Raw genomic sequence first — 27,508 nt, forward strand, 5'->3', positions numbered from 1 at the left:
GTATGCAGATCAACAGCAAGAATAGCAGTGGCAAGTATCAGCAATAAACCAGTTATCAGCAGATTATCAGCAGGGCAAATGTGAAAATAAAAACACTGACAAGGTATTCAACCTGCACATTGATAAGAAGTTATCTAATAGTTAGCATTCATTTCGATCTCACCAAATAATGAAAATTAATATTCAGTTGGAACATATCAGGGCAGCAGATTCAGGAGAATGGAAGCTGGGTATACAGAAAGGGGGGGGCAGTGAGGGGAGAGAAGCCACTAAAAAATAAATTAGAAAACAACCAAATCCAAAACATTCAAAATGAAAAATAATCCATCTGATAACTTTAGAGAGATAGAAAAGAAAATATCACAAAAGGAAATAGAAGTTATTTCAAAGAAAATTTCATATCAAAATTGAGAAAAATAGAAAAAAATTATCAAATTTAAAATAAAATCAAAGAGAAGAGAAAATTCAGTAATCAATAATCTTCCTCAAGAGTAGCAACTGTTGGGCTAAATTCAACTTCAAACTCAAGCTATAAAAAATGAATTATAAAAATATTTTTAAAATTCATAAAGTAAAAAAGAAAATTATAGCAAAACAAACATGGGGGGCAGCTGGGTGGGGCAGTGAGTAGAGCACTGGCCCTGGAGTCAGGAGACCTGAGTTCAAATCCGGCCTCAGACACTTGACACTTACTAGCTATATGACCTTGGGCAAGTCACTTAACCCCAATTGCCTTGCCTTCCCCACTCCAAAAAAAGAAAACGGCAAAAAAAAATTCTACATAAGAGAAGCAAAAAGAAAAATTAAAATACCAATTTTCAAAACACTAAACTAAAATATACATATATCCCAGATATAATTCCCATCTGTAAAGAGCAGGAATCTCTGTGAGGCAAAGTTTGGCTGTATGAGGCAGCTGGTGGTACAGCGCACAGAGTGCTGGGCCTGGAGACAGAAAACCTGAGTTCAGATCGAATCTCAGGGACTTAGTAGCTATATGATTCTGGGCAAGTCACTTAACCCTGTTTGCCTCAGTTTCCTCAACTGTAAAATGGGGCACCTACTTTGCAGAGTTGTTGTAAGGATCAAATGATCCTCATTAGTTTAAAAATAAGGTACTTAGCACATGTCTGGTATACAGTAGATGTCATATAAATGCTTATTCCCTTCCTTCTCCCCTTCCCTGTGTCAGAAAAACCAATTTTTTTTTAAGGCACTCATTCTTAGTCTCTCCTCCTACTGGATAGGAGAAGGGGCAGGATGCCCAGAAGCATGACTTTCCTCCTCTACTACACTCTCTTTTATGTCAAAGGATGAAGTTTTCCCTTGGGGCACTCATGTTTTAAGCTACATTTGGCTCTGATTATGACATTGACTTATTTTAGCTTAGAGGTAAAACGATTCCAGTTCACATAGGTCATCTATCTCTGCTATTAAGGAGATAATAAAATTATCAATATCATGACCTTTTTTCATGATCAAGTTGCCCTTCTTGCTTCTCCCACCCCTCCAGCTAGGGACCCTAGCATTCTGGCCAGAGGTCAAATCTATGTGTGCGTGTGCGTGTGCATGTGTGTAAATCAAGCTAATCCTCCATTGCACTCTTCCCTGAATGCTATTAACATATAGACATGAATCACAAAACTATTAAGACTGATCATAATTTTATGTCAAGGGTAGGATGCTTTTATAGGCATGAATTAAATTATAAATGTACTCAAATTACAGACACTCTGGGTAAATGCCTGCCATCTGCAGCCAGCAGTACAGGCAAAGGGTAATTGAAACAGTTTACCAGTAGTCTCAGTCTCCTGGACCTCTCAGCCAGAGATTTTTCTGGGCAGAGATGGTTTGACTTTCAAAACTTTGGTCTTATTCCCCATGCAAAACACCTGTGATCTGCCTGTCTGAATTGCTTGCTTTCTCCTCTTCTTCCATTTTCTTTCAGCCACTTCTCTCCAAAACTGAAAGCAAAAAGACTTTTTTACTTTATTCAGCTCAGCTTTAAAAGCCCAAGCATGGAGGACACTCACCTGGGCTCAGAGCTCATGACATCCTCAGTCTCTCCACGGCAGGAAGAGAATATTGCCCAGGGATAACAATCCCAGGATTTACAGTCGGGCTGTGGATGATGTGTCTACCTTAGAGTCCAGTTACAAATGTACATTTGCATTTTGCAAATTTTCATTTTCTTTTGCAAATGCTAGAGACTTGGACTTGGCAGGACTGGGTGTGAGCCTCACAGTATGACCTTGGGCAAATCATTTAACTCTTGTGAACCTAAATTTCTCCACCTGTGAAATAAGGATGATAAATAACCTACTTGTATGAATGTGAATCATGGAATGAATGACACATGGTGGATGTAAATAGGCTATAGCACATTATTAACAATTACTTGTTTGAAAGTGGTACAAAAGACATCCTCAAGGACACCTATAACCAAGAAGGTGAACTGGTCATGGAATAGAATGAGATAGTACAGCAGGATAGCTTTAGTTCTGTGCAAGTACGTGAGACTTAAAAAAAAGAATTAGGTGGAGACATTGAAGATGTTTAATTTCCCCAACCTCCCCTGGAGGATTCACAGAAAGATAGGGACAAGAATCTCATAGGAAGAAAAGCCGCAGAGGAGTTGTAATCAACATAAATGGAGATTGCATTATTTCATGATTCACATTCATACAGTGATGCTGTGTGTATGTATATATGTCTTTGAAATATATGTATCATATATATGAGATATACATGAGACATACAGATACATATATGTATGTATATCTAAATCTGTATCTATGTCTTTGAAAGCATTGCTGTTAGAGAGGTGAGCTTTTGCAGTTGTGATCAGTTTGGAATCACTGATAGTTTTTCCACTTCCCAAATGCAATCCAGACTCACTTCTTCCATGTATTTAATTCTGGATCCAGCTAACGGTCCATTTGCTATGCCTCTGTGGGAAATACATAAACTAATTCAATTCCCAGAATCACAAAATCATAGAACTGGACAGGAACTAAGAAGTCTTCTAGTGCAGCTTATATCCAGTGGTATATTGATAAATGTTTAACATCGGAATTTCTGGGTGTGGGTGGGAAGAAATGTACACACAACACACTTCTAAGGGTTACCCACATTATTAACATTTTCTCCATCACTTTTAAAAATTCAGGTAATCAACAAAGCAATAAATTAAACCCTAATGTATAGCATTTGTTTATTTCTGAGGTGTGTATGCTCACTGAAAATTTAAAAATTCAAGAGCTGGTTCCAGCTCATCCCTATCTATGTCCTAATAAGAATCCTCCCTATATCCAGTCAAGTCAACAAGCTTCTATCAAGCACTTACTATGTGCTAATCTCTGGGAATACAAATACAAGCAAAAAGAAATAGCCCTCAAAGAGGTTACTTCTTAATAAAGTAAGACATCACATAAAAGTAAGCTGAAAAGCTTGGGGGTTGGGAAAAGGAAAGAAGTACCTGTGAGAAGGCACAGTAGAGAAAAAAGTTCAGAGAGTAAGGAGTGGATCCCAGGGAGGCATGAAGGAGTGAACATGACTTCCTTAAAATGGAAGTTATGGGTGGAATTGGCTGATCAGAGGAAGGAGCCATAGGGAAGGAGTGATCTTCCAGGTGAGAAGTATGCTGAGTCATGATAGAGAAGCCTCCAGAAGCCTGTAGAGTCCTAAGTGGAACCCAGAGAAGAATGAAGAAGTAACTATATCCGATATATGGTCTTTGCTCGAAGACATCCATTGAGGCGATACCAACCCCATCATTACCTTCCACGAGGGCAGTTCCATTTTTGGATAGCTGTCATTGTTAGGTGGTTTTTTGTTATCATTATCCCAATTTTTCTTCTTTGGGTCTTCCTTCATTGCTTCTATTTCTGTCCTCTGATACCCAGAATGAATACGATTCCGTTTCCATATACTTAAAGCCGATTCTCACACTTGCTCTAATTTTGCACTTTTCCATGCTGTACATCCCAAGTGGAACAACATGTATTTTAATCCACTTTGATTTTCCAGTGTGGAGGGTCGAAATGATTACCACAGAATCTGATGGAGACAGCCCAGAGCCCTAGAATAGCAGTGTGGTAGAAACTGCTGGCCCTAATTCCAGGCCAGCCCTGCAGTTCTCAATATGAGAATAAAACTTTGCAGAGATGCAGCCTGGCAACCGCTTCTGCATGGGCTGCAAGCCCTGCCTTCTCAGCGGCCATAGTTACTCAAAATGGGGGTGGTGGTGGGGGTTTGTTTTCTGATTAGTGAAATCCTTGGCATTTCCAAATGGTTCAACATCAGACATGCATATGGTTTTATCAGTGAAAGCAACATGAAAGAAGAAATGTCAACAAACAGTTATTAAACACTATATGCTGGGCACTACATTAAGTGCTGGGAACAAAAAGAAAAATAAAAAGCTCCTTCTCTAATGGAGAGAGAGAGAGAGAGGGGAAGGGAGAGAGAGAGAGAGAGAGAGAGAGAGAGAGAGAGAGAGAGAGAGATACACACATAAATATGTATATATACAAACACATCTATGTATATATTATATATAGGCATATGTGTGTACATATACGTATGTGTGTGTATATGTATATATGAATGAGAATGAATAAAAGACTGAATCTCCCCCATCTTTCCTAGGCTGGAAGGGCAAAGACAAATAACAGGCCTAATCCCATAATTTATAGACATGGGAGTTTTGACTTACTCTGTTTCTGACCCGGGCTGGTTTGTCACTCTTTAGTCAATATGGTGGTTCCCCACTCCCAAGAGAAGGGCTCATCATCTTAATGCTGAACATATTTCAGATATCTGATTAGCAAAACCCACTGAAGCTCATAACTCCTGAGCTCAAGAGAGCCTCCAGCCTAAGCCTCCCTTGTGGCTGGGGTTATAGGCTTTCACCTCCTTTCCTGGCACATTTAATGGGGGAGCCAATATGTAAATAACCAGCTACACAGATATACACACACACACACACACACACATATACACATATATAGACATATATACACACATATATAGACATACATAGACATATACATACATACATACATATATATATGCATATATGGAAGGTAATCTCAAAAGGGAAGGCACTAGCAGCTAGAGGAATTGGGGAAGGTTTCTTACAGAAAGTAGGGTCCGAGCTGTCTTCAGGAAAGCTAGGGAAACTAAAAGGCAGAGGTGAGGGGGCCGAGCATTCTGTGTCCCGGGGGGACAGCCTATGCAGAGGCATATAAGAATGTAATAGGAATAGCAAATAGTCAGTGTAGGTCAGTATAGCCGGATTTTAGAGATCATAGAAGGAAGTAAACTGTAAGAAGACTAAAAAAGTAGGAAGAGGCCAGAACATGAAGAACTTTAAATGTCAGAGGAATGTATATTTGATCTTGGCAGTGATACACAGAATCTCTGGAGCTCTGAGAGCAGCACGGTGACATTGGCAAGCCCAGGCTTTAAGAGCATCATCTTGTCAGATGAGCAGAAGATGGACTGATGTGGAGAGAGACTTGAATTGGGGCACTACTCAGAAGGTTGTTGCAATAGTCCAGGTAAGAAGTGATGAGGGCATGAATTAGGGTGGTGACTGTGAGTAGAGAGAAGGTGACATAAAGATGTTTTGAGGGTGGAAATGGTAAGATTTGGCAGCTGATTGGATATGTGGGGTGAGGGCAGGGGATTGAGGATGACATTGAAGTTTGGGGAGTTTGAGATACCTATGGGGCATCCAGTTTGACACATCTAACAGGCAGTTGGTAATAGATGATTTTTAGCTCAGGTGAGAGACTAGGGCTGGATGTACAGATCTAGGAATCATCTGCATAGAGAGGCTAAATGAACCCACAAGACCTTGGTGTAATTACCCAGTGAATAATATAAAATGAAAGAAGAGTAAGAGCCAGGGAAGTGCCTCTGGGGACACCTACTGTCAGTGCGTATGACATGGATGAAGAACCAGCATAGAGTAATTACATACCAGATAGTAAACTGTACTACAGAGCAGCAGTCATCAAAACTACCTGGTACTGGCTAAGAAACAGAGTTGTGGATCAGTGGAATAGGATAGGAACACAAGGTGGAGAAGTCAACGACTATAGCAATCTATTCTTTGATAAACCCAAAGAGGACGACTTCTGGGCTAATAATTCACTATTTCACAAAAACTGCTGGGAAAATTGGAAAATGGTAGGGCAGAAACTGGGCATAGACCAATATCTTACGCTATATACCAAAATAAAGTCAAAATGGGTTCATGATTTAGGAGTAAAGGCTGATACTATAAGTAATTTGGGAGAGCAAGGAATAGTTTACTTATCAGATTTATGGAAAAGTAAAGAATTCATGACCCAACAAGAGATAGAGAGCATTACAAAATGCAAAATGGATAATTTTGATTGTTAAATTGAAATGTTTTTGTACAAAAAAAGCCAATGCAACAAAAATTAGGAGGGAAGCAGAAGATTGGGAGAAAATCTTTACAACTAGTGTCTCTGATAAAGGCCTCATTTCTAAAATACACAGGGAACTGAGCAAATATATAGGAATACAAGTCATTCCCCAATTGAGAAATGGTCAAAGGATATGAACAGGCAGTTTTCAGAGGAAGAAATTAAAGATATCTATAGGCATATGAAAAAATGCTCTAAATCATTACTGACTAGAGAAATGCAAATCAAAACAACTCTTAAGATACCACATCTCTCCTGTCAGATTGGCTAAAATAACAAAACAGGAAAATGATAAAATGATGGAGAGGATGTGGGAAGATTGGAACATTGTTACATTGCTGGTGGAGTTGTGAGCTGATCCAGCCATTTTGGAAAGCAATTTGGAACTATGCCCAAAGGGCTATAAAAATGTTCATGCCCTTTGACCCAGCAATACCACTTCTAGGGTTATATCCCAAAGAGATCACACAAGTGGGAAAAGGACCCATATGTACAAAAATATTTATAGCGACTCTTTTTGTGGTAGCTAAGAATTGGAAATGAAAGGGATGCCCATCAGTTGGGGAATGGCTGAACAAGCTGTGGTATATGAAGGTAATGGAATACTATTGTGCCATAAGAAATGGGGATGATACGGACTTCCTAACAACCTGGAAAAACCTACAAGACATAATGCTGAGTGAGCAGAGCAGAGCCAAGAGAACATTATACACAACCACAGATATAGGGATTCTGTGAGGACCAACCCTGACAGACTTCGCTCTTCTCAGCAACACAAGGTACAAAGACAACTCCAAAGGACTCACGATGGAGAATGCTATCTACATCCAGAGAAAGAACTATTTAGTATGAATGCAGATTGAGGCACACTTCATGCTAGCCTCCCCCCCCACACACACCTTTTTTTCTTTTTCTCTCTTTTGTTTTTGGGTTGGTTTTTTTTTTGGTCCTGTTTCTTCTTTTGCATGATTTATTGATCACAGTTCTTCTCCATAACTTGACTAGTGTGTAAATTAATTCAATGCGAAGGTATACGTGGAAGCTATATGGGATTCCATGCCGTCTTGGGGAGGGAGGGAAGAAAATCTGGAACTCAAAACTGTAGAACCAAATGTTGTAAACTAAAAAAAAAAAAAGTAATTACACAGGAAAACCAGGAGGTAGCAGTGCTACAAAAACCTATAGATAAGAGAGTATCCAGGAGGAGAAGGTGATAAGTAGTGTCAACGGCTACAGAGGTCTGAGTAAAGGCCATCAGATTTGGCAGTTAAGAGATCACTGATAACTTCAGTTCAACAATGAGGTTGGAAGCCGTGTTACTGAGATAACAGGTGAATCCAGCTTGGGAAATGTAAAGTATGTTAATTTGCTTCAACTATAGAGCATGTGAGGAGGAGTGATATGAAGGCTAGAAAAGTAGTTTCTAAGCCTGGTTAAATCAGCTATCTCCTAGGCGATGAGGATCCATCATAACTCTCCGAGTGGGAATCAGGCCAAGACATTAGGAATGGGGAGAGAATACAGGCAAAGAGATAAGGGGCTATTCTTACAGTTCAGGTGAAACGTGATATGGGCCTGAACTGGCAACGTGGAGAGGAAGGGAGGAGATGAATGAAACTTGATGTTGAAGAGGAAGACTTGAATGGGGTGAGAGGGTGAGGATGAAGAAAGACAACATTTCTATTCTTGGTGATTGATAAAATTAGGGAAGTTGGGAGGAGATGCTGATTTAGGGGGAAATGACAAGTACAGTCTCGGAAGGTCAAGCTTGAAGTTCCAACAGGATAACAAGTGGGAGATGTAAAGGGAAGAGACTGGGGTTGATTTATAAAAGTAAGAGTTACCCTGAGGACGTTTAGTTCACACAGATACCCTTCCACAGACACAGCCCCTGAGAGTGTTGCTGGATTGTGGGACAGGGTAGTAATTAAAGTGAATGATAAAATAATAATAACATAACATGTTATATATAATATACATTATATATAAATATATACATTATATATAATATACATTATATATAAAACATAATAACAATATGACCCTTAAGTCATTAAAGAAGTATTTTTATAGACGACCATCTTTAATAAGACAGATATTAAAAGTCATTAGCATGGAATAATTACCAACCAGAAAGGGTGTTTAAAGATAAGAGCTTAGGACAAAGCTTTGGAGGATGCTATGCACAGTATGTAGGAGGACCATGATGGTCAGACAGGTAAGAAAAAGTAGTCTTATGGTGAGTATGAGAAGAGAGACTGTTCAAGAGTCAGAAGTGTCAAATGGTACAGAAAAGCCAAAGCGGTCAAGGATTGACAAAAAAGATTATCAGACCTTGCTAGTAATGTCCTACTGTGAAATTTTACCTCTGTCCCTCATCCTATAGGCCCTTACTCCTGGGCTGGGTTAGACTTACTGAGACCTCTTCATTTACCAACCAGCTGCACACCTTTGGACTGTTTCCTTGTGCCCCAGGAACCTCACCATCCTGCAAGATCACATGAGCCTTGGTGCTCAGTCTTGCCTTTGGACCCCTCCCTCCCTCTTGTCCAGGCTAGCCACCTCTGCATTTCCCACCTGGCTGTACTCCTTAAGACTTCTCCATTATGCCCCTTCCCTTCCTACCCCTTTTTCCTTTTGTGTGCCATCTTCCCTCATTAGACTTTAAGCTTCTTGTGGGCAAGGAATATCTTTTTCATATTTGTATCTGCAGCATTTAGTACAGTACTTGGCACATAGCTGGTACTTAATAAATGTTTAATGACTGACTGGGGTGAAAGGAGAGGGGCTAAGTGATAAGTCACATTCATGAATCATTGTTTTATTTTTCTCTGAACTTGGAAGGTGCCATCAGCAGGTAGAGTGGAAGACACCTCCCACTTTGACTCCCTGAGCAGCTAGGGCATTGTATTCTTTCACAGCCTGTTCTGTCTGGAGGACCAGTACATTTATCCCTTGTTTCTTGAGGTAGTCCACAGTGGATGCTGGCACCTGGGAAAGAGATAAACAGACAATAAAGCTTGAGTTTAAAGACCCAACTACTGTTATTGGCCCCTTTCTCATTACCATTGGGAAACATAAGGGCACCACTCAACAGCATCAATGAAAATAACATCTAATTCACGGGAGCATCACTTATCTAGCAACTTTGACTATTTGGAATACAGCTGAAAACCCAGAAGGATGCATAAAGGGTGTCTGAACAGCTAAAATAGTTGTCATGAAGTCTATGCATTAACACTCTCTTCATAAGAGGCCCTTTCTCCAGCCTATTCTTATTTTAAAATTAATTCTAATCTCAGTTAATCTCAGTTTCCAGCCTGCAACAGATTAGAAGCTATAAATTGGAGAGGCAGCATCAGGCTAAACAAAAACAGCCTGAGAGCAACCAAAAGTGACAGTTGATAACATGCCAGAAAAGCTAAATGATATAAATAGTGAACACAGGAAAAAGACAAAACAAAACAAAAAACTAAAAACCCTCAAATATCTCAATGTATGGGGCCCCTTAGTGCAGGGGCAGTCTCAGCTCTGAGAATAGCAATGGATTGTCAAGCTTAAAAAAGACTGATGTTACCAATAATGAACCCAAGTCATCAGGAAGAGTTTTGGTTCTATTCAATTTACTGTATTTAATAAGAGTGTTAGCCATAAGGAAGGCTTCCATCCAGTGCTTCTATACATCTGTGCCTTCACTGGAGGGGGGCAGTTCCTCCACAGGTATGTATCACAAGTCTCAAACATTTTTGCAGATGGTCTTATAAATTCCTGTGGCTAAAACACAACTCTCCCTTCAGTGGCCAACTATATGCGTTTGGTGAGACTGGTGTTCAGACAACAGGCATGTGATATTTTGTCTTTGGGCCTTTCAGGTTGGCAGGACCTATCAGAAGGTGTGCCCCACTGGTTTAGCCTCTGGCTGTGAATAACATGTTGGAGAACATCAAAAATAGTTATAATTTAAAAATTAAAAGCTTGGTACTAAAAGTAGCTAAACTTCAGTTTTCTAGAAATTTCACTTGTGGGAGAAAATAAACTCAGATTTTGTATTCAGTTTTATTCAGGCAATGTATAAAAAAATGAGTCACAATCAAGAGTTTTTTATTTGTCTTTTGCCTGTGGCTTGCACTGGGTGAGTCACTAGATATATTTATGGCATGAAAGACGAATAGCATAGCATGATGAAAAGAGCACTGATGTGTAAAAGGCCGGTTATCAATCTGAAACTTCCCAGCTATATGACTGTGGACAAGTCACTTAACTTCTCTGAGCCTCGGTTTCTTCATCAGTAGAATGGGGATGAAAATACTTACCAACTATTCTTTTGGTGAGAAAAAAAAGCGTTATAGAAATGGGAGCCATTTCCTATTGTTGGACAACTGGAATAATAGTCGCCTCTATGTATCTTTTGATAGTGTTTTGAAAATCATTTAAAAAGAAAACTGGGGGTAGCTTCTTTATAGATGTGAATTTTCTCCCCTGTTTTCTCTCCTCCTTCCTCCACCATTTCTGGCTATGCCTTTCTGGAGGTTTCAAGCAGAGCATTACAAGTACCTACAAGTACAAGTACGAATACCAAAAAGTACCATGAAAGCGCTTATGGTCAAGTAATGACAAGTATGGTTGTTTGGGAATACCAGGACTAGGCCCTTCCTGGAAAAAAAGAAATCAAAGACCCAGGAATGGAATAGTACAATGGAAGGGAGAGGATACAGGCACTGGGCCTATCTCTGATACCCTGTGCACTTAAAGCAGATCCCGTATTGGTTCAGGAGCCCTGAGATAGAGGATTCACAAAGCTACAGAACTCCACAGTAACAGAAAATGAGAAAAAGTAAGGGCGAGAAGACCACTGCCATGAGGCATGTCACTGTGTCCAATACGCACCTTCAATGCTTCACTCATTCCACGGCCAATTACAAGGGTTTGGACCCCCTTCTTGGCTACTTCTTCCACATCTGCAGGCTGCACACCTGGGGAATGCTGGATATGGAAACAAAAAGTTTACTATGTGCCCGGGACACTGGTTTCTTTATCCTTCCTTTGCGAATGGCAGTTCTAGTGGCATGTTAAAAGAATCTCCTTGTCTAAAGGACTTTAAAAACAGATCGGTTTTCACCTGACAGGGACAATGTAGTTCTGCCCAAAGATAGGCAGATGAAGAAGATAACTTCTTAAAGTATCTTCCTACCTTATGATCCTATGAAATACTTGTCTTCCCTTATATCATGTAAATTACATTTTGTCTTTCAGGGATTTTTTTTAACTGGTAAAGAATTTTAAATCACGGTAAAAATCATGGTAAAATTTACACTTAAGGAAAAATGATTCAAATACTCAGAGGCTGATGGACTCTGAACTACCAGGGGAAAGGAAGTGTAACAGAATATGACTGCACCTTGAGATAAATTGTATTAAATTTCACAGTTGTAAGGGATCTCAAAGAACCCTTACCTGATATATGAATACCTTCTACAACAGTCTCAAGAAGTAGTCTTTCAGCCTATTCCTAAATAGTAGAAATGATTAGGAAACTCATGCTATGCTCGGATGATTCTAAATGTTATAAAGTTCTTTCAGCTCACTGAGCTAACTACTGCCTCCCTGCACCTTCTTTGCATTCTTTCAAGTTTTAGATTCTGGAGTTATATAGAATAAATCTAAACCCTCTAGGCCTCATTTAACGTTTAAAAAATTATTTTTACTCATTTAACATTGTTAACTATTCCTTTCTCTAGGACACTCTCTTCTTCCTGGGCTTTTGTGACATGTGTCTCTCTTGGTTCTTCTCCTATCTCTCTGACTGCTTCTTCTTAAGCTCCTTGCTGGATCATCATCCATGTCCTGTTTCCTTCTACATGGGAATGTCTTAAGGTTTTGTCATGGTCTTATTTTCTTTTCTCTGTGATGTGTCTTGGAGATTTCTTAAGATCCCATGAGCTTTAGTGTACTCTATGTGCATAACTCCAAAATCTATGTATGCCCCAATATTTCTCCCAAGTTCTGATCAGATCGCTAACTGCCAGATGGACATCTCCATCTGGATACCCCACAGTTATCTCAAGCTCATGTTTAAAACAGAATTCGTTATCATTCTCCACTAAATCCTCTTTCCCCCCAACTCCCTCTTTCTGTTGAGGGCACCAACAATGTTAGTTCACACCCCTAAAGTTATCCCAACTCTAACCAATGGAGGTTAATAACTCCTCAATATGGCTCATCTTCATCTCTATATCTTTACCCATATAGCCACCCCACCTTGCCTCCCCTCTCCAAGTTCATATTCCTAAAGCACTCGTGGCTCCTTACTGGACTTAGAATAATATACAAACACCCATATTTGGCATTTAGAACTTGTTTAAAATCTTATTCTAATCCACCTTCACAGGCTTATTCACATTCTTTCTCTTCACAATCCATACTCTAGCTAACTTGACCTTCTTGCTGGTTCTGCAGACAACATTCTGTCTCTGGCCACAAGACTCTGCATAGGCTGACCTCACTCCTGTAATGATTCTCCTACTCACTTCTGCTTGCTGGAACCCCTGGCTCTTTAAAAAAAATTGTTTTCAATAAAAACAAAACAAAACAACTTTATTTTACTCCTACCACCCCTCCCTATTGCAAAGAAAAAAGGAAAATAAAACCCTTGTAACACATATGCGTATACAAACAAAACAAATTCTTGAACTATGTAAAAAAAATTATGTCTCATCCTGAACCCCAGGTCCATTACCTTAAGAAGCATCAGCTCATCTTTTTAATAAACTATTAAAGGAAAGGCTACACATACCACCAATGTCAATCATTCTTGATTGTTGATTTATTTAACTGTTTTCAGAGAATGTACTCTGTAGAGGATTCAACTGAGAGTATGCTGAGGAATTTTATGGTGTGTGGAAGTAAAAGTTTTTTTTAATGCCCATTTCCTTTAGGATTCTGTACTTTATCAGGCATTGGCTCACTTTCTTTTCTCCTGTAATATTTCCTAAGAGAGTTTTGAATTATGTTTCAAGATTTACTACTCATCCTTCTTTTTTATTTTAATCTTATCTGTTGACTTACCTGCTTGTGCACTGGCCTTTTATTCAAGGTTTTTTTCTTGAAATTTTTGGTGTTTCAGCTTTTTTTTGTATTTCCTTGACCTTCATTTTCTGGCTCCTCCCTTGCTGGTGGGTATAGCCAGGAGAACTGGATTGTCCCCTATGCCTGGAATGCTCACCCTCTTCACTTTCACCGCTTAAGTTTCCCTGGCTTCCTTCAAGAGTCAGATTAAATCCTGCCTTCTGCAAGAGGCCTTTCCCAGTCCCCTCAGATGCTAGTGATTTCCCCTCTGAGACTGCCTTCCATCCACTCTGTATCTTTCTTGTATATGCTTAGTTATTTACATGCTGTCTCTCCCAACAGAAGGTGAGCTCTTGGAGGACAGGTTCTGTTTTTTGTCTTTCTTTGTACCCTCAGTTTAATTCTTATTTCCTGGCACATAGTAAGCACTTCATAAATGTATGTTAACTAACTGGAGAAGATAGGATTCACCAGCCTGGGTCCCTGACTTGAGTACCCTCGGGGGGGGGGGCAGGGGAGGGACAGGCAAGGACTGCGTCAAGTTGGGTTTGAGTTTCCTTTCTTTTTTCAGGACATGCATGGCTTTATTAATGAAGTTATGGAATATTAGAGCTGGAAGGAACTTTTGAGATCATCTAGTCCACTGCCTTTATTTTATAGAAGAAGCAGCTGAGATTTAGGAAAATGAAATGCCTTATTCAAGGTTATAATGATGTTAGGCCATTATGGCGCTGCTTCTGGCTGTGCTTGTTATGAGTTCTGTAGCCTACAAGTTCCATATCACTGTGCCACCTAGCTGTCTCCCAAAGAACTACAGAAATGTAAAATAACAGTATTATAAAATATCAGAAATCTCAAAAGCATCATTTTTTTTCCATTAATTCTGATGAAGTTTGTTTTGTGTGTTTTTTTTTGTTTTTATGCGAGGAAGCAGAAATGGGTGGAAATGGTAATTCTATAGATTATTTTCCCCTAAAGACCAAAATCACTGTCACAGATCACTGAACATGCAGCATGTCATATCAATCAATTCCTCAACAGTCATTTAGTAAGTGCCTGCTATGTGCCCAGAATGTGTGAGGTACTTGGGATACAAAGACAAAAATGAAATAGTTCCTGTCCTCAAGGAGCATACGTTCTTTTGGAGAAACAACATATATACATACAGGTAAATATAAAATGTATGCTAAGTAAACGTAAGGTAGTTTGGGGCTTCAGAAGCACTAGAAAGAAGCTGGGGAGATGAGTGTTTACGGTGGGATTGTCAGGAAAGGCCTCTTATAGGGGTGCTTTAGCTGAGTTTTAAGGGAATCTAGAAATTCTAAGAGGCACGTGAGGACACATTCCATATATAGGGGACATCCATTCTGAAATGTCTAACAGGCAGCTGGTGATATGGGACTAGAGCTAACTAGAGAGACTAGAGCCAGACATATAGATTTGTAGTCATTTACATAAAGAAGATCCCCGAATCCAAGAAAGCTGATAAGATCACTTCGAGGGCCTAGAGAGAAATGAGAAGATGGCCCGGGACTAAACCTCGAAGGATGCCCACAGTACAGGAAGACACGCATGATGAGCTGACAAAAGAGACTTAGGAGTCGGCAGGCAGATGGAAGGAGAACGAGAGGGAGCAGTGTCACAATGATGCCAAGAGGAGAGAGGGTGAAAAGTGTCAAATGCTACAAGACAGGTAAAGGAGGATGGGCAATGAGAAAAGGTCACCAGCAATGGCAAGTCAGAGCCCACTGGTCATTTTAGAGATCAGTTTCAGTTGAATAGTGAGGCTGAAAGCCAAATTACAAAGGGCTGAGAAGTGCACGAGAAGAAAGGGGTGAGGCAATGAGCAAAGACAGTTTTTCCTAGGAGTTCGGCTGCTAAAGGAAAAGGAAATTAGGTTAACATTAGGTTAAGAGGATGGCAGCATCAAAAGATGGATTTTTTTGGGAATGGGGAAGATCTAAACATGTTTGTAGGGAGCAGAGGAGAAACAAGTAGACAGTGAGGGAAAGAAGAATAGAAAGCAGAGGGGAAGATAACAAGAGTGCTGGACTTGGCGCTAGGACAACCTGGGTTCAAATTCTGCCTCTAACACTTACGAGTTGCATGACCACAGGGAAGTCATCTAGTACCTCTTAGCCTCAGTATCTTCTCCTGCAAAATGGATATAACAATACTTGCAATTGTAAGGATTAAATGACAATGTACGTAAAGCACTTTGCAAACTTGTAACAAATGTTTTATAAATACCCATTATTGTTAATAAATAGAAATGGGAGGCTATAAAGAGCCCATCTTTGAAGATCTTTACAGAACAGCATAAAACACCTGACACAGGTGATTTAAACATTGACCCACAAAGGGGTAATCCACAGGACCACAATCTAGATCCTGGTTCATTAAACATGGGGCCTCAGAGGCAGCTAGGTGGCTCAGCGCATGGTGCTGGGCCTGGAGTCAGGAAGACCTCAGTTCAAATCCGGCCTTAGATATCTACTAGCTATGTGACCCTGGGCAAGTCACTTAAACTCTGCCTTAATACACTGGGGAGAAGGAAATGGCAAACCACTCCAGTATCTTTGCCAAAAAGACTACCATACAGGGTCATGAAGAATTGGACATGACTGAACAACAACAAACAGGCTAAATGCAGACTACTTGAAAGAGGTTATAGTATGCCTGATACTTTTGTTTTTACAAGAATTTAATTCTCCCCAACAAACCCAAAGAATAGGCAACAATAATAAACAAAAAACCCCAAACTCTGTAAACTATTATACAAAGCAACATAAAAAGTGGTTACAAATGGTTGTTTATGGAACTGTATCCCTGTTATTTACCAGATGCTAAAAGAAATAAGGTTTATGTATATTAATTTTAATAAAGGTTAACCCCAAATTGTCCATTATATTTACTCAGTTTGGCTTTTGGATATTAATTTTTTATGTAGTTGAAGTGTGAAAATTACTTGTTGACAGGTTGATTCATTATATGTCATTGTTTTAGTTCTCTTTAAAAAAAACTACATCACTTTTCATTGAAATCTTTGCATATTTCTTTATATTCATAGTTGTCATTCTTATGACCTGACAAGAGTTTTTTTTTGAGGCAATCAGGGTTGAGTGACTTGCCTAGGGTCACACAGCTAATAAGTGTTTGAGGCTTGCCTGACAGAATTTTAACAAAAATATTTTTACCTAATTAGCTATGATGCCTTTTATTAAAGGTGATACAGAGTTAATCCTGAGTTCTTTAAGATTATATCAATAGAGTATAAGCTCTAGAAGGTCAAGCTGGAAAAACTTTGAATATCAGTCCACTGTAATGTACTGCATTTCTGTTATCCAAGGACAAATTTAGCTTAAGAGGCTGGCTACTAGGTAAGTATTTTTTTTTTCCTTCACTACAGCAATTCATGAAACTGTCTACAACTGAGGGTTTGTGACCTCTATCAGTGAAGGTTGTACTCTGATCAATGATGTCCTCTTCCCTTCCCATCCCCGAACAGATCTTTTAATATAATTAAAAAACTAGCACATATAACATTAGTATAACCAGTACAGCTTAACCATCTGCTTGCTGATACCATCATGTGGCCCCAGACAGATGGAATTCTGATCATGTGGTCCACTACTAAAAATTCAAGACACCTCTAATTCCAATCAAGTAGACTGCGTTAGCTGCTTGGGTAAATAACTCTGTGAAGACAAGGGATGGGTAGCCATGGACCCATGAAAACAGCAGAGATCAATCAGCTAGCTCAGTCAGTGAAAATGCAACAACAGGAAGAACATAGGTCAGCGGTCTGGGATTGCTCAGTGAACATGCCCAGCCTTTACAGCCTCAGGGAACTGACTGAAAGCATCTTTTAAAAGGCAGCAGAGTTTCAGTAATGCAGATTTCTGAAACAGGTCTAATTGTTCTAAGAGAGCCGGAACACACTGTATTATCAGTTGGATGTTTATCACAGAGGCAAAGCTCCCTGAGATTTTTCCCAATAAGATTCAGACCTCAAACTGTTGTTATCTCTTTCTGGGAGAGTGGAGATGCCTTGGAGACATTCCAGTGGTTTTTTGTCTGTCAGTGGATAGCTAGAATAAATAGATGACATACCTGGGGATTAATGAGATAATTTGCTTTTGATGGGGTACAAGCCCAGGCTGTGTTGGCTCAGCCTGTGCCTATGAAAAGCATTCTCTGTCATAATTAGGATTCATTAACAAGGTAAGGATGCAGTTAGCTGTTGTGGGTAATGATGATGACCACTTTTAGTCTCATCTTCTATGTTTCCATGAAGGCAGGCAACTCATTGTTCACTTCAATGAAAGCCCGTTTACCCCAACTGATAAATGTTCAAAGGATATGAATAGGGAGTTTTCAGCTGAAGATATTAAAGTTAGCTATAGTCATATGAAAAAATGCTCTCAATCACTATTGATTAGAGAAATGCAAATTAAAACAGCTTCAAGGTACTATCTCACCACACCTATCAAATTAGCTTATATGACAAAAAAGGAAAATGATAAATGTTGGAGATGTGGGAAAATTGGTATATTAAAGCATTTTTAGTAGAATTGTTAACTGATCCAACCACTCTGGAGAGCAATTTGAAACTACACCCAAAGGGCAATCCAACTGTGCATACCCTTTGATCCAGCAATACCACTACTAGGTCTTTATCCCAAACAGATCATAAAAAAGGGAAAAGGACTCACCTGTACAAAAATATTTATAGCAACTCTTTTTGTGGCCAAGAATTGGAAACTGAGAAAATGCCCAACAACTGGGGAATGGCTGAACAAATTGGGTATATAAATGTAATGGAATATTATTATTTTATTAAAAAAATGATGAGCAAGCAGATTTCAGAAAAACCTGGGAAGGCTTTTATGAACTGATGCTGAGTGAAGTGAACAGAACCAGGAGAACATTAGCTCTTCTCAGCAACATAATGATCCAACATAATTCCAAAAGACTCATGATGGAAAATGCTATCCACATCCAGAGAAAGAACTATGGAATCTGGATGCAGATTGAAGCATGCTATTTTCACTTTTTTTTAATTTTTGTTTTATCTTTCTTGTGGTTTTTCCCTTTTGTTTAGATTCTCCTTTCACAACATGACTAATGTGGAAATATGTTTAATACGTGTATAACCTATATCAGATTGCTCACTGTCATAGGGAAGGGAGAGAGAAGAGAGGAAGGGAGAAAAATCTGGAACTCAAAAATCTTGCAAAAACTATCTTTACATGTAATTGGAAAAAATAATATACTACTAAATAAAAAAAAGAAATCAACACTAAAAAAAACCAACAAAGAACAAACAAAAACAACAAAGAAAGCCGTTTTAGCATTCTTTAGTCTTCATTTTAGCCATCTGCTGCAAAGAGCACCTTAAAGATTATGACCCTAAGAAAGTTTCTCCAGAGGATCATCAACAAAAACCAATTTTTTATAATTTAATATTTTAGTTTTCACCATCCATTTCCACAAGATTTTGAGTTGCAAATTTTCTCCCCATTTCTACCCTCTCCCTCCACTCCAAGATGGCATATATTCTGATTACCCCGTTGCCCAGTCTGCCCTCTCTTCTGTCACCTCACTCCCCCCCCCCCATCTCCTTTCCCCTTACTTTTTTTGTAGGGCAGGATAGATTTCTATGCCCCATTCCCTATATATCTTATTTCCCAGTTGCATGCAAAAACAACTTTTTTTTGAGCATCTGCTTTTAAAACTTTGAGTTCCAGATAGTCTCCCCTCTTCGCTTTCCCACCTGCCCTCCCTAAGAAGGCAAGAAATTCAACATAGGCCACACATGCATCATTATGTAGAACACTTCCACAATAATCATGTTGTGAAAGGCTAACTAAATTTCCCTCCATCCTATCCTGTCCCCCTTTATTCAATTTTCTCCCTTGACCTGTTCATTTTCAAAAGTGTTTGCTTTTGATTACCTCCTCCCCCATCTGCCCTCCCTTCTATCATCCCTCCTTTTTTTATCTCCATCCTCCTTCTTTCCTGTGGGGTAAGATAGCCAAATGAGTGGGTATGTTATTCCCTCCTCAGGTCAAATCCGATATCGGAGAGCAAGATTCACTCATTCGCCCTCACCTGCCCCCTCTTCCCTTCCAACAGAACTGCTTTTTCTTGACATTTTTATGTGACATAATTTACCCTGTTCTACCTCTCCCTTTCTCCCTCTTTCAATATATTCCTCTCACCCCTTAACTGAACTTTTTTAGATATCGTCCCTTTGTATTCAAGTCACCCTGTGCCCTGTCTCTCTCTCTTTCTCTCTCTCTCTCTCTATATATATATGTATATTCCCTTCAATTACCCTAATACTGAGCAAGGTCTCATGACTTATACACATCATCTTTCCATGTAGGAATACAAACAAAACAATTCAACTTTAGTAAGTCCCTTATGATTTCTCTTTCCTGTTTACCTTTTCATGCTTCTCTTGATTCTTGTGTTTGAAAGTCAAATTTTCTATTCAGCTCTGGTCTTTTCATTGAGAAAGCTTGAAAAGTCCTCTATTTTATTGAAAATCCATATTTTGCCTTGGAACATTATACTCAGTTTTGCTGGGTAGGTGATTCTTGCTTTTAATCCTAGCTCCTTTGACCTCCAGAATATCATATTCCAAGACCTTCGGCCCCTCAATGTAGAAAGTGCTAGATCTTGTATTATCCTGATTGTGTTTCCACAATACTCAAATAGTTTCTTTCTGGCTGCTTGCAGTATTTTCTCCTTGACCGGGAATCTTTGGAATTTGGCAACACTATTCCTAGAAGTTTTCTTTTTGGGATCTTTTTCAGGAGGTGATGGATGGATTCTTTCAATTTCTATTTTACCCTCTCGTTCTAGAATATTGGGGCAGTTTTCCTTGATAATTTCTTGAAAGATGATGTCTAGGCTCTTTTTTTGAGCATGGCTTTCAGGTAGTCCAATAATTTTTAAATTATCTCTCCTGGATCTATTTTCCAGGTCAGTGGTTTTTCCAATGAGATATTTCACATTGTCTTCCATTTTTTCATTCCTTTGGTTCTATTTTATAATATCTTGATTTCTCATAAAGTCACTAGCTTCCACTTGCTCCAATCTAATTTTTAAGGTAGTATTTTCTTCAGTGGTCTTTTGGACCTCCTTTTCCATTTGGCTAATTCTGCCTTTCAAGGCATTCTTCTCTTCATTGGCTTTTTGGAGCTCTTTTGCCATTTGGGTTAGTCTATTTTTTTAAGGTGTTATTTTCTTCAGTATTTTTTGGGGTCTCCTTTAGCAAGTCATTGATTTGTTTTTCATGGTTTTCTTGCATCACTCTCATTTCTCTTCCCAATTTTTCCTCTGCTTCTCTTACTTGCTTTTTCAAATTCTTTCTGAGCTCTTCCATGGCCTGAGACCAATTCATATTTTTTTGGACGCTTTTGATATAGGCTCTTTGACTTTGTTGACTTCTTCTGGCTGTTCGTTTTGGTCTTCTTTGTCACCAAAACAGATTCTAGAGTCTGAGTCTGTGTCCTTTTTCACTGCCTCCTCATGTTCCCAGCCAACTACTCTATCTTTGAGCTTTTTCTCAGGGTATGACTGCTTGTAGGGTAGAGAGTACTTTGTCCCAGGCTTTAGGGACTGTGCTGCTGTTTTCAGAGCTACTTCTACTCCAAAGTTCCTACAAGCTCTGCCACAGCAGCGCTCCTCCTCCCCCAAGAACCACCAACCAGGACCATGACCCAGATCCAAGCAGGGCACAGCAAGAGAATATGCCTCTGCGCCAGCAAAGCACTCCTTGCACTCCTGCTCCAATCTTCTGCTTGATTTCTTCCACTATGTGAGCCAGGGACTCTGGAAGCAGCCAATGCTGGAGCTCTGGAAGCAACCTCAGGAGCTTCCCGCTGCGACAGCTCTGCCACCCCCAGGACTGGGGCCGGACTGCTCTCACCTCTATCCAGTAGTTTTCCCACTAACTTGCTCCTTGGTCTTTGGCTTTTGTGGGCTGAGAAGTCTGGTAACTGTCACAGTTCAATGATTCATGACCCTCAGGCCTGCTCCACCCAACTCCCAGTCTGGTTTGTCCTGGCACAGCCCAAGGTGGGCTATGCTCCGCTCCCATCACTGTGCAATAGACCTTTCCCAGAGACTATCCAGGCTATCCTGGGCTGGAGACCTGCTTCCCTCTGCTATTTAGTGGGTTCCAGAGCTCTAGAATTTGTTTAGAGCCATTTTTTTACAGGTATTTGGAGGGATCTGGGGGAGAGCTTAAGTGAGTCCCTGCCTTCCTGCTGCCATCTTGGCTCCACCCTGAAAACCAATTTTTACTTCTTTTGATGATAGCCTATGTCTGACTTTAAAACATGACACAATATTTTTGAAAATTTTCCTGGGATGGCAACTTTCACTGTAACCTCAGTTTTGACTTGATTTATAAGAAAAACTGAGAATGATCTATCTTTTTACCAGCAAATTAAACAGATTTCACATTTGCACTGATTTATTTGGATTAATTGTTCATTCCTCTGCAATCCTTTCTCATTTCAGGATTTTTATTATATTCTCTTTTTATTATTATATACTTACAGTAAAGAATTCAGTGAATACAAACTGAGGTAGTTATTGTCTATCCTTAAAGAGAGAATTAAGTATACCATAATAATAACATTGGTACAAATAGTAAACTGTCCCTTTATCCACTGTCATCTCTGTAACTCTTAAATTTTTTTACTTTAACAGGATAATATTAGCTTTTTTTTCTAAATGACTGCTTACAATTATGAAAAAGAAAGGTTTTTAACCTATTTTGTATTTTGAATTCAATTTTATTTTCAATTCCAAATTCTCTTCCTCCCTTTACCCTTTCCTCCATCCACTGTGAAGGTGACAAATGATACTTATTATATAGGTAAAGTCATGCAAATCATATTTCCATATTAGCCACCACCCCCCAAAAAAAGAGGAAAAAAAAAGAAAAATTAATAGGCTCAATCTGCACTCTGAGTCCATCAGTCCTCTATCCAGATGTGGATAGCATTTTCCATCATGAGTTCTTTGGAAATGTGGTAGATCATTGTATTCATCAGAGTTACTAAGCCTTTCACAGTTGATTATCTTTACAATATTGCTGTTATTGTGGAAAATATTCTCCTGGTTCTGCTAATATATTCACATAAGTTTGTTTACATCTTCTCACGTTTTACTGAGATTGTAGCCTTCAAAATTTCTAATAGCACAATAGAATTCCATGACATTTGTATACTATAACTTGTTCGGCCATTCCTTAATTTATAGGCATCCCCCCAGTTTCCAATTTTTGCCACAGAAAGAACTGCTATAAATACTTTTGTACGTATGGGTCTTTTTTTTTTTTTTTTTGCTTTATCACCTTAGGGTATAAACCTAGTAGTAGTATTGCTGCATCGAATGGCGTGAACAGTTTTATAGCTTTTTGGACATAGTTCCAATTTGCTGTCCAGAATGGCTGAACTAGTTAATAACAACTCTACCAACAGTGTATGAGTGTACCTATTTTCCCACATTCCCTCAAGCATTTGTTTTTTTCCTTTTCCTTCATGTTAGCCAATCTGATAGGTGTGAAGTGGTACCTCAGAGTTGTTTTAATTTGTATTTCTCTCATTACTAGTGATTTAGTACATTTTTTCCATATGACTACTGATAGTTTTGATTTCTTCTTCTGAAAACTGCTTGTTCATATCCCTTGACCATTTATCAATTGGGGAATGGCTCTTATTCTTAGAAATTTGGTTCCATTCCCTATATATTTGAGAAATGACACCTTTATCAGAGAAACTTGCTGCAAAATTTCCCCTCATTTTCTTGTTTTTAATTTAATTTTGTCTGCATTGGTTTTGTTTATGCAAAAACTCTTTAATTTTATGTAATCAAAATTATCCATTTTACCTCCCACGGACTTTTGTACCCCTTGTCTGGTCATGAACTCTTCCCCCACCCTTAGATCTATACCTACCCATAGCTAATTTCTTTTATGTTCCACTAATTTTTTATGACGTCTAAATCATGCACCCATTTAGAGCTTATTTTGATATATGGTATGAGATGTCAGTCTATGATTAGTTTCTGCCAGACTACTTTTCAATTTTTGCAGTAGCTTTTGCCAAATAGTGAGTTCTTGCCCCAACAGCTGGGATCTTTGGTTTCATCAAACACTAATTTGCTGTGCTCATTTGCTTAAAAGAAAGCTTTTACAAAGTGATTTACAATTACTCATGGTTATATAAGTAATATTCATAATTAAAATTAATATTATATAGCTTTTGGTACAGATTTTCTCCCAAGTCTCCCCACCAGTAATAATTTTGGAAACATCAATTTCAACCCTCAGTTTTGGTGGCCTAAGCCACCATATTTAGGGATATTGATGAAAGTATCCCACCTTATTTCAAACCTACTGGTGAAATTAGAGAATCACAGAATTTTGAGAGTTAGAAGAATCCTTAGCAGCTACCTTGTCCAACCCATACATGAAAGGCATTCCCATTATCATGTACTCAATAAATGGTCAGCCAGCCTTTGCTTGAAAACCTCCAAGGAAGGTCTGTCAGTCAACTAGCATGTGCCAGATGTGCTAAGTGCGGGAGAAATAAAGAAAGGCAAAAAACAGTCCCCTGCTCTTAAGAAGTTCACAGTCTAACCACGGGATAGGGGAACAACATGCAAATAACTGTGTGTAAACAAGATAGGGTCTTTGATAGTGTTGACCACTCTCTCCTCCTTGATACTTAAATCTCTTTTTCCAGGATACCATTCTCTCCTGGTTTTCCCCTTACCCATCTGACCACTGCTTCTCTGTCTTCTTTGCTGGATCCTCTTGCAGATCAGGGCCTCTCACCATAGGTACCCCTTTGGGTTCTGCCATAGGACCTCTTCTCTTCTCCCTCTATACCATTTCACTTGGTGATCTCATCTGCTCCCATGGATTTAATTATCATGTCTATGCTGAAGATTCTCAAATCTGCCTTTCTTGCCCCAATATCTTTGCTGACCTCCAATCTTGCCTCTCCAACTGCCTTTCAGACATCTCAAACTGGATGTCCAGTAGACATCTTAAACTCATTTTGTCTAAAACAGAACTTATTATTTATTACCCTAAACTTTCCCTACCTCTGACCTTCCCTCTTACTCTAGAGGACAGCACCAAGCTCCCAATTCCTCAGATTCATAACCTAGGAGTCATCCTGGATTCCTCACTATCTTTATATTCTATCACTATATCCAAGCTGTTGCCAAGTCCTGCCAATTTCACCTTTGCAACAACTCTCAAATAAGTCCCCTCCTCTCCTCAGACACTGCTACCACACTAGGGAAGGCCCTTGTTACCTCATGCCTTGACTAGTACAAGTAGCCTGAGGGTGGGACTGCCTACCTTAAGGCCCTCCCCACTCTAATCCACAAATCCATGGATGATTCCATAGTCACTTAAGTGATTTTCCAAATGCTTGGATCTGATCATGTCCCACCTTCCTCTAGTCTTCTAGCCCTCCTATAGCCTCTCCAGAAGACAATACAAAACACTCTATTTGTCATTCAAAGCCCTTCACAATCTACTCCCCTCCTACCCTTCAATTATTCATTTATTTAATATTTTTAGTTTTCAGCATTAATTTTTACAAGAGTTTGAATTACAAATTTTCTCCCCATTTCTACCATCCCCCCCACTCCAAGATGGCATATATTCTGATTGCCCCATTCCCCAGTCAACCCTCCCTTCTGTCACCCCGCTCCCCCCATCCCCTTTTCCCTTACTTTCTTGTAGGGCAAGATAGATTTTTATGCCCCATTGCTTGTATATCTTATTTCCTAGTCGCATGCAAAAACTTTTTTTTTTGAACATCTGCTTTTAAAACTTTGAGTTCCAAATTCTCTTCCCTCTTCCCTCCCCACCCACTCTCCCTAGGAAGGCAAGCAATTCAACATAGGCCACATGCGTATCATTATGCAAAACCCTTCCACAATGGTCATGTTGTGAAAGACTAACTGTATTTTGCTCCTTCCCATCCTAATCCCCTTTATACAATTTTCTCCCTTGACCCTGTCCCTTTTCAAAAGTGTTTGTTTTTGATTGCCTCCTCCCCCTATCTGCCCTCTCCCCCCCCCATTTTTATCTCCTTCCTCCTTCTTCCCTGTGGGGTAAGATAGCCAAATGAGTGGGTATATTATTCCCTCCTCAGGTAAAATCCAATATGAGACAGCAAGATTCACTCATTCCCCCTCACCTGCCCCTTCTTCCCTCCCAAAAGAACTGCTTTTCTTGCCACTTTTATGTGAGATAATTTACCCCATTCTATCTCTCCCTTTCTCCCTCTCTCAATATATTCCTCTTTTATCCCTTAATTTGATATTTTTTTTAGTTATCATCCTTTCATATTCAACTCACCCTGTGTCCTCTATGTATAATACATATATATATATATATACACACACACATATATACACATACACACACACACATATATATATACGTATATGTATACATATACATATACGTATATATGTATATTCCCTTTAGCTACCCTAATACTGAGGTCTCATGAATTATATACATCATCTTTCCATGTAGGAATGTAAAAAAAATAGTTCAACTTTAGTAAGTCCCTTATGATTTCTCTTTCCTGTTTACCTTTCATGCTTCTCTTGATTCTTGTGTTTGAAAGTCAAATTTTCTATTCAGCTCTGGTCTTTTCACTGAGAAAGTTTGAAAGTCCTCTATTTTATTGAAATCCACATTTTGCCTTGGAGCATGATACTCAGTTTTGCTGGGTAGGTGATTCTTGGTTTTAATCCTAGCTCCATTGACCTCTGGAATATATTCCAAGCCCTCTGATCTCTTAATGTAGAAGCTGCTAGATCTTGTATTATTCTCATTATGTTTCCACAATACTCAAATTGTTTCTTTCTGGCTGCTTGCAGCATTTTCTCCTTGATCTGGGAGCTCTGGAATTTGGCTACAATATTCCTAGGAGTTTTCTTTTTGGGATCTTTTTCAGGAGGTGATAGGTGGATTCTTTAAATTTCTATTTTACCCTCTGGCTCTAGAATATCAGGGTAGTTCTCCTTGATAATTTCTTAAAAGATGATATCTAGGCTCTTTTTTTGATCATGGCTTTCAGATTATCCAATAATTTTTAAATTATCTCTCCTAGATCTATTTTCCAGGTCAGTGGTTTTTCCAATGGGATATTTCACATTGTCTTCCATTTTTTCATTCCTTTGGTTCTGTTTGATATCTTGACTTCTCATAAAGTCACTATGTTCCACTTGCTCCAGTCTAATTTTTAAGGTAGTATTTTCTTCAGTGGTCTTTTGGACCTCCTTTTCCATTTGGCTAATTCTGCCTTTCAAGACATTCTTCTCCTCATTGGCTTTTTGGAGCTCTTTTGCCATTTGAGTTAGTCTATTTTTTAAGGTGTTATTTTCTTCAGTACTTTTTTGGGTCTCCTCTAGCCAGTCATTGACTTGTTTTTCATGGTTTTCTCACATCATTCTCATTTCTCTTCCCAATTTTTCCTCTACTTCTCTAACTTGCTTTTCCAAATCCTTCTTGAGCTCTTCCATGGCCTGAGGCCAGTTCATGTTTTTCTTGGAGGCTTTTGATGTAGGCTCTTTGACTTTGTTGACTTCTTCTGGCTGTATGTTTTGGTCTTCTTTGTCACCAAAGAAAGATTCCAAAGTCTGAGTCTGAATCTGAGTGTGTTTTTGCTGCCTGGCCATGTTCCCAGCCAACTACTTGACCCTTGAGTTTTTCGTCGGGATATGACTGCTTGTAGAGTATAGAGTACTTTGTCCCAAGCTTGAGGGGTTGTGCTGCTGTTTTCAGAGCTGTTTCTACACAGCAAGCTCTGCCACACCAGCACTCCTCCTCCCCCAAGAACTGCCAACCCGGACCGCAACTCAGATCTTAAGCAGGCCTGCACTCCTGCTCTGATCCGTCACTTAATTCCTCTCACCAG

The 27,508-nt window shown here is 39.2% G+C and overlaps 1 protein-coding gene across 1 annotated transcript in view; it reads right to left on the reverse strand.

Moving 5' to 3' along the window:
* Window positions 1–9,201: 9,201 nt before the first annotated feature.
* AAMDC (adipogenesis associated Mth938 domain containing) overlaps window positions 9,202–27,508 on the reverse strand; it is a 55,072-nt gene continuing 36,765 nt past the window's right edge. Inside the window, exons 3-4 of the mRNA XM_036745448.1 lie at window positions 11,349–11,444; window positions 9,202–9,452 (exon numbers count right to left, since the gene is read on the reverse strand). Of these exons, the coding sequence (XP_036601343.1) occupies window positions 9,312–9,452; window positions 11,349–11,444 (237 nt within the window). The 3' untranslated portion in view covers window positions 9,202–9,311. The remainder of the gene's footprint in view (window positions 9,453–11,348; window positions 11,445–27,508) is intronic.

This window comes from Trichosurus vulpecula, chromosome 2 (genome assembly GCF_011100635.1).
Source record: "Trichosurus vulpecula isolate mTriVul1 chromosome 2, mTriVul1.pri, whole genome shotgun sequence".
NCBI classification, from domain to species: Eukaryota; Metazoa; Chordata; class Mammalia; order Diprotodontia; family Phalangeridae; genus Trichosurus; species Trichosurus vulpecula.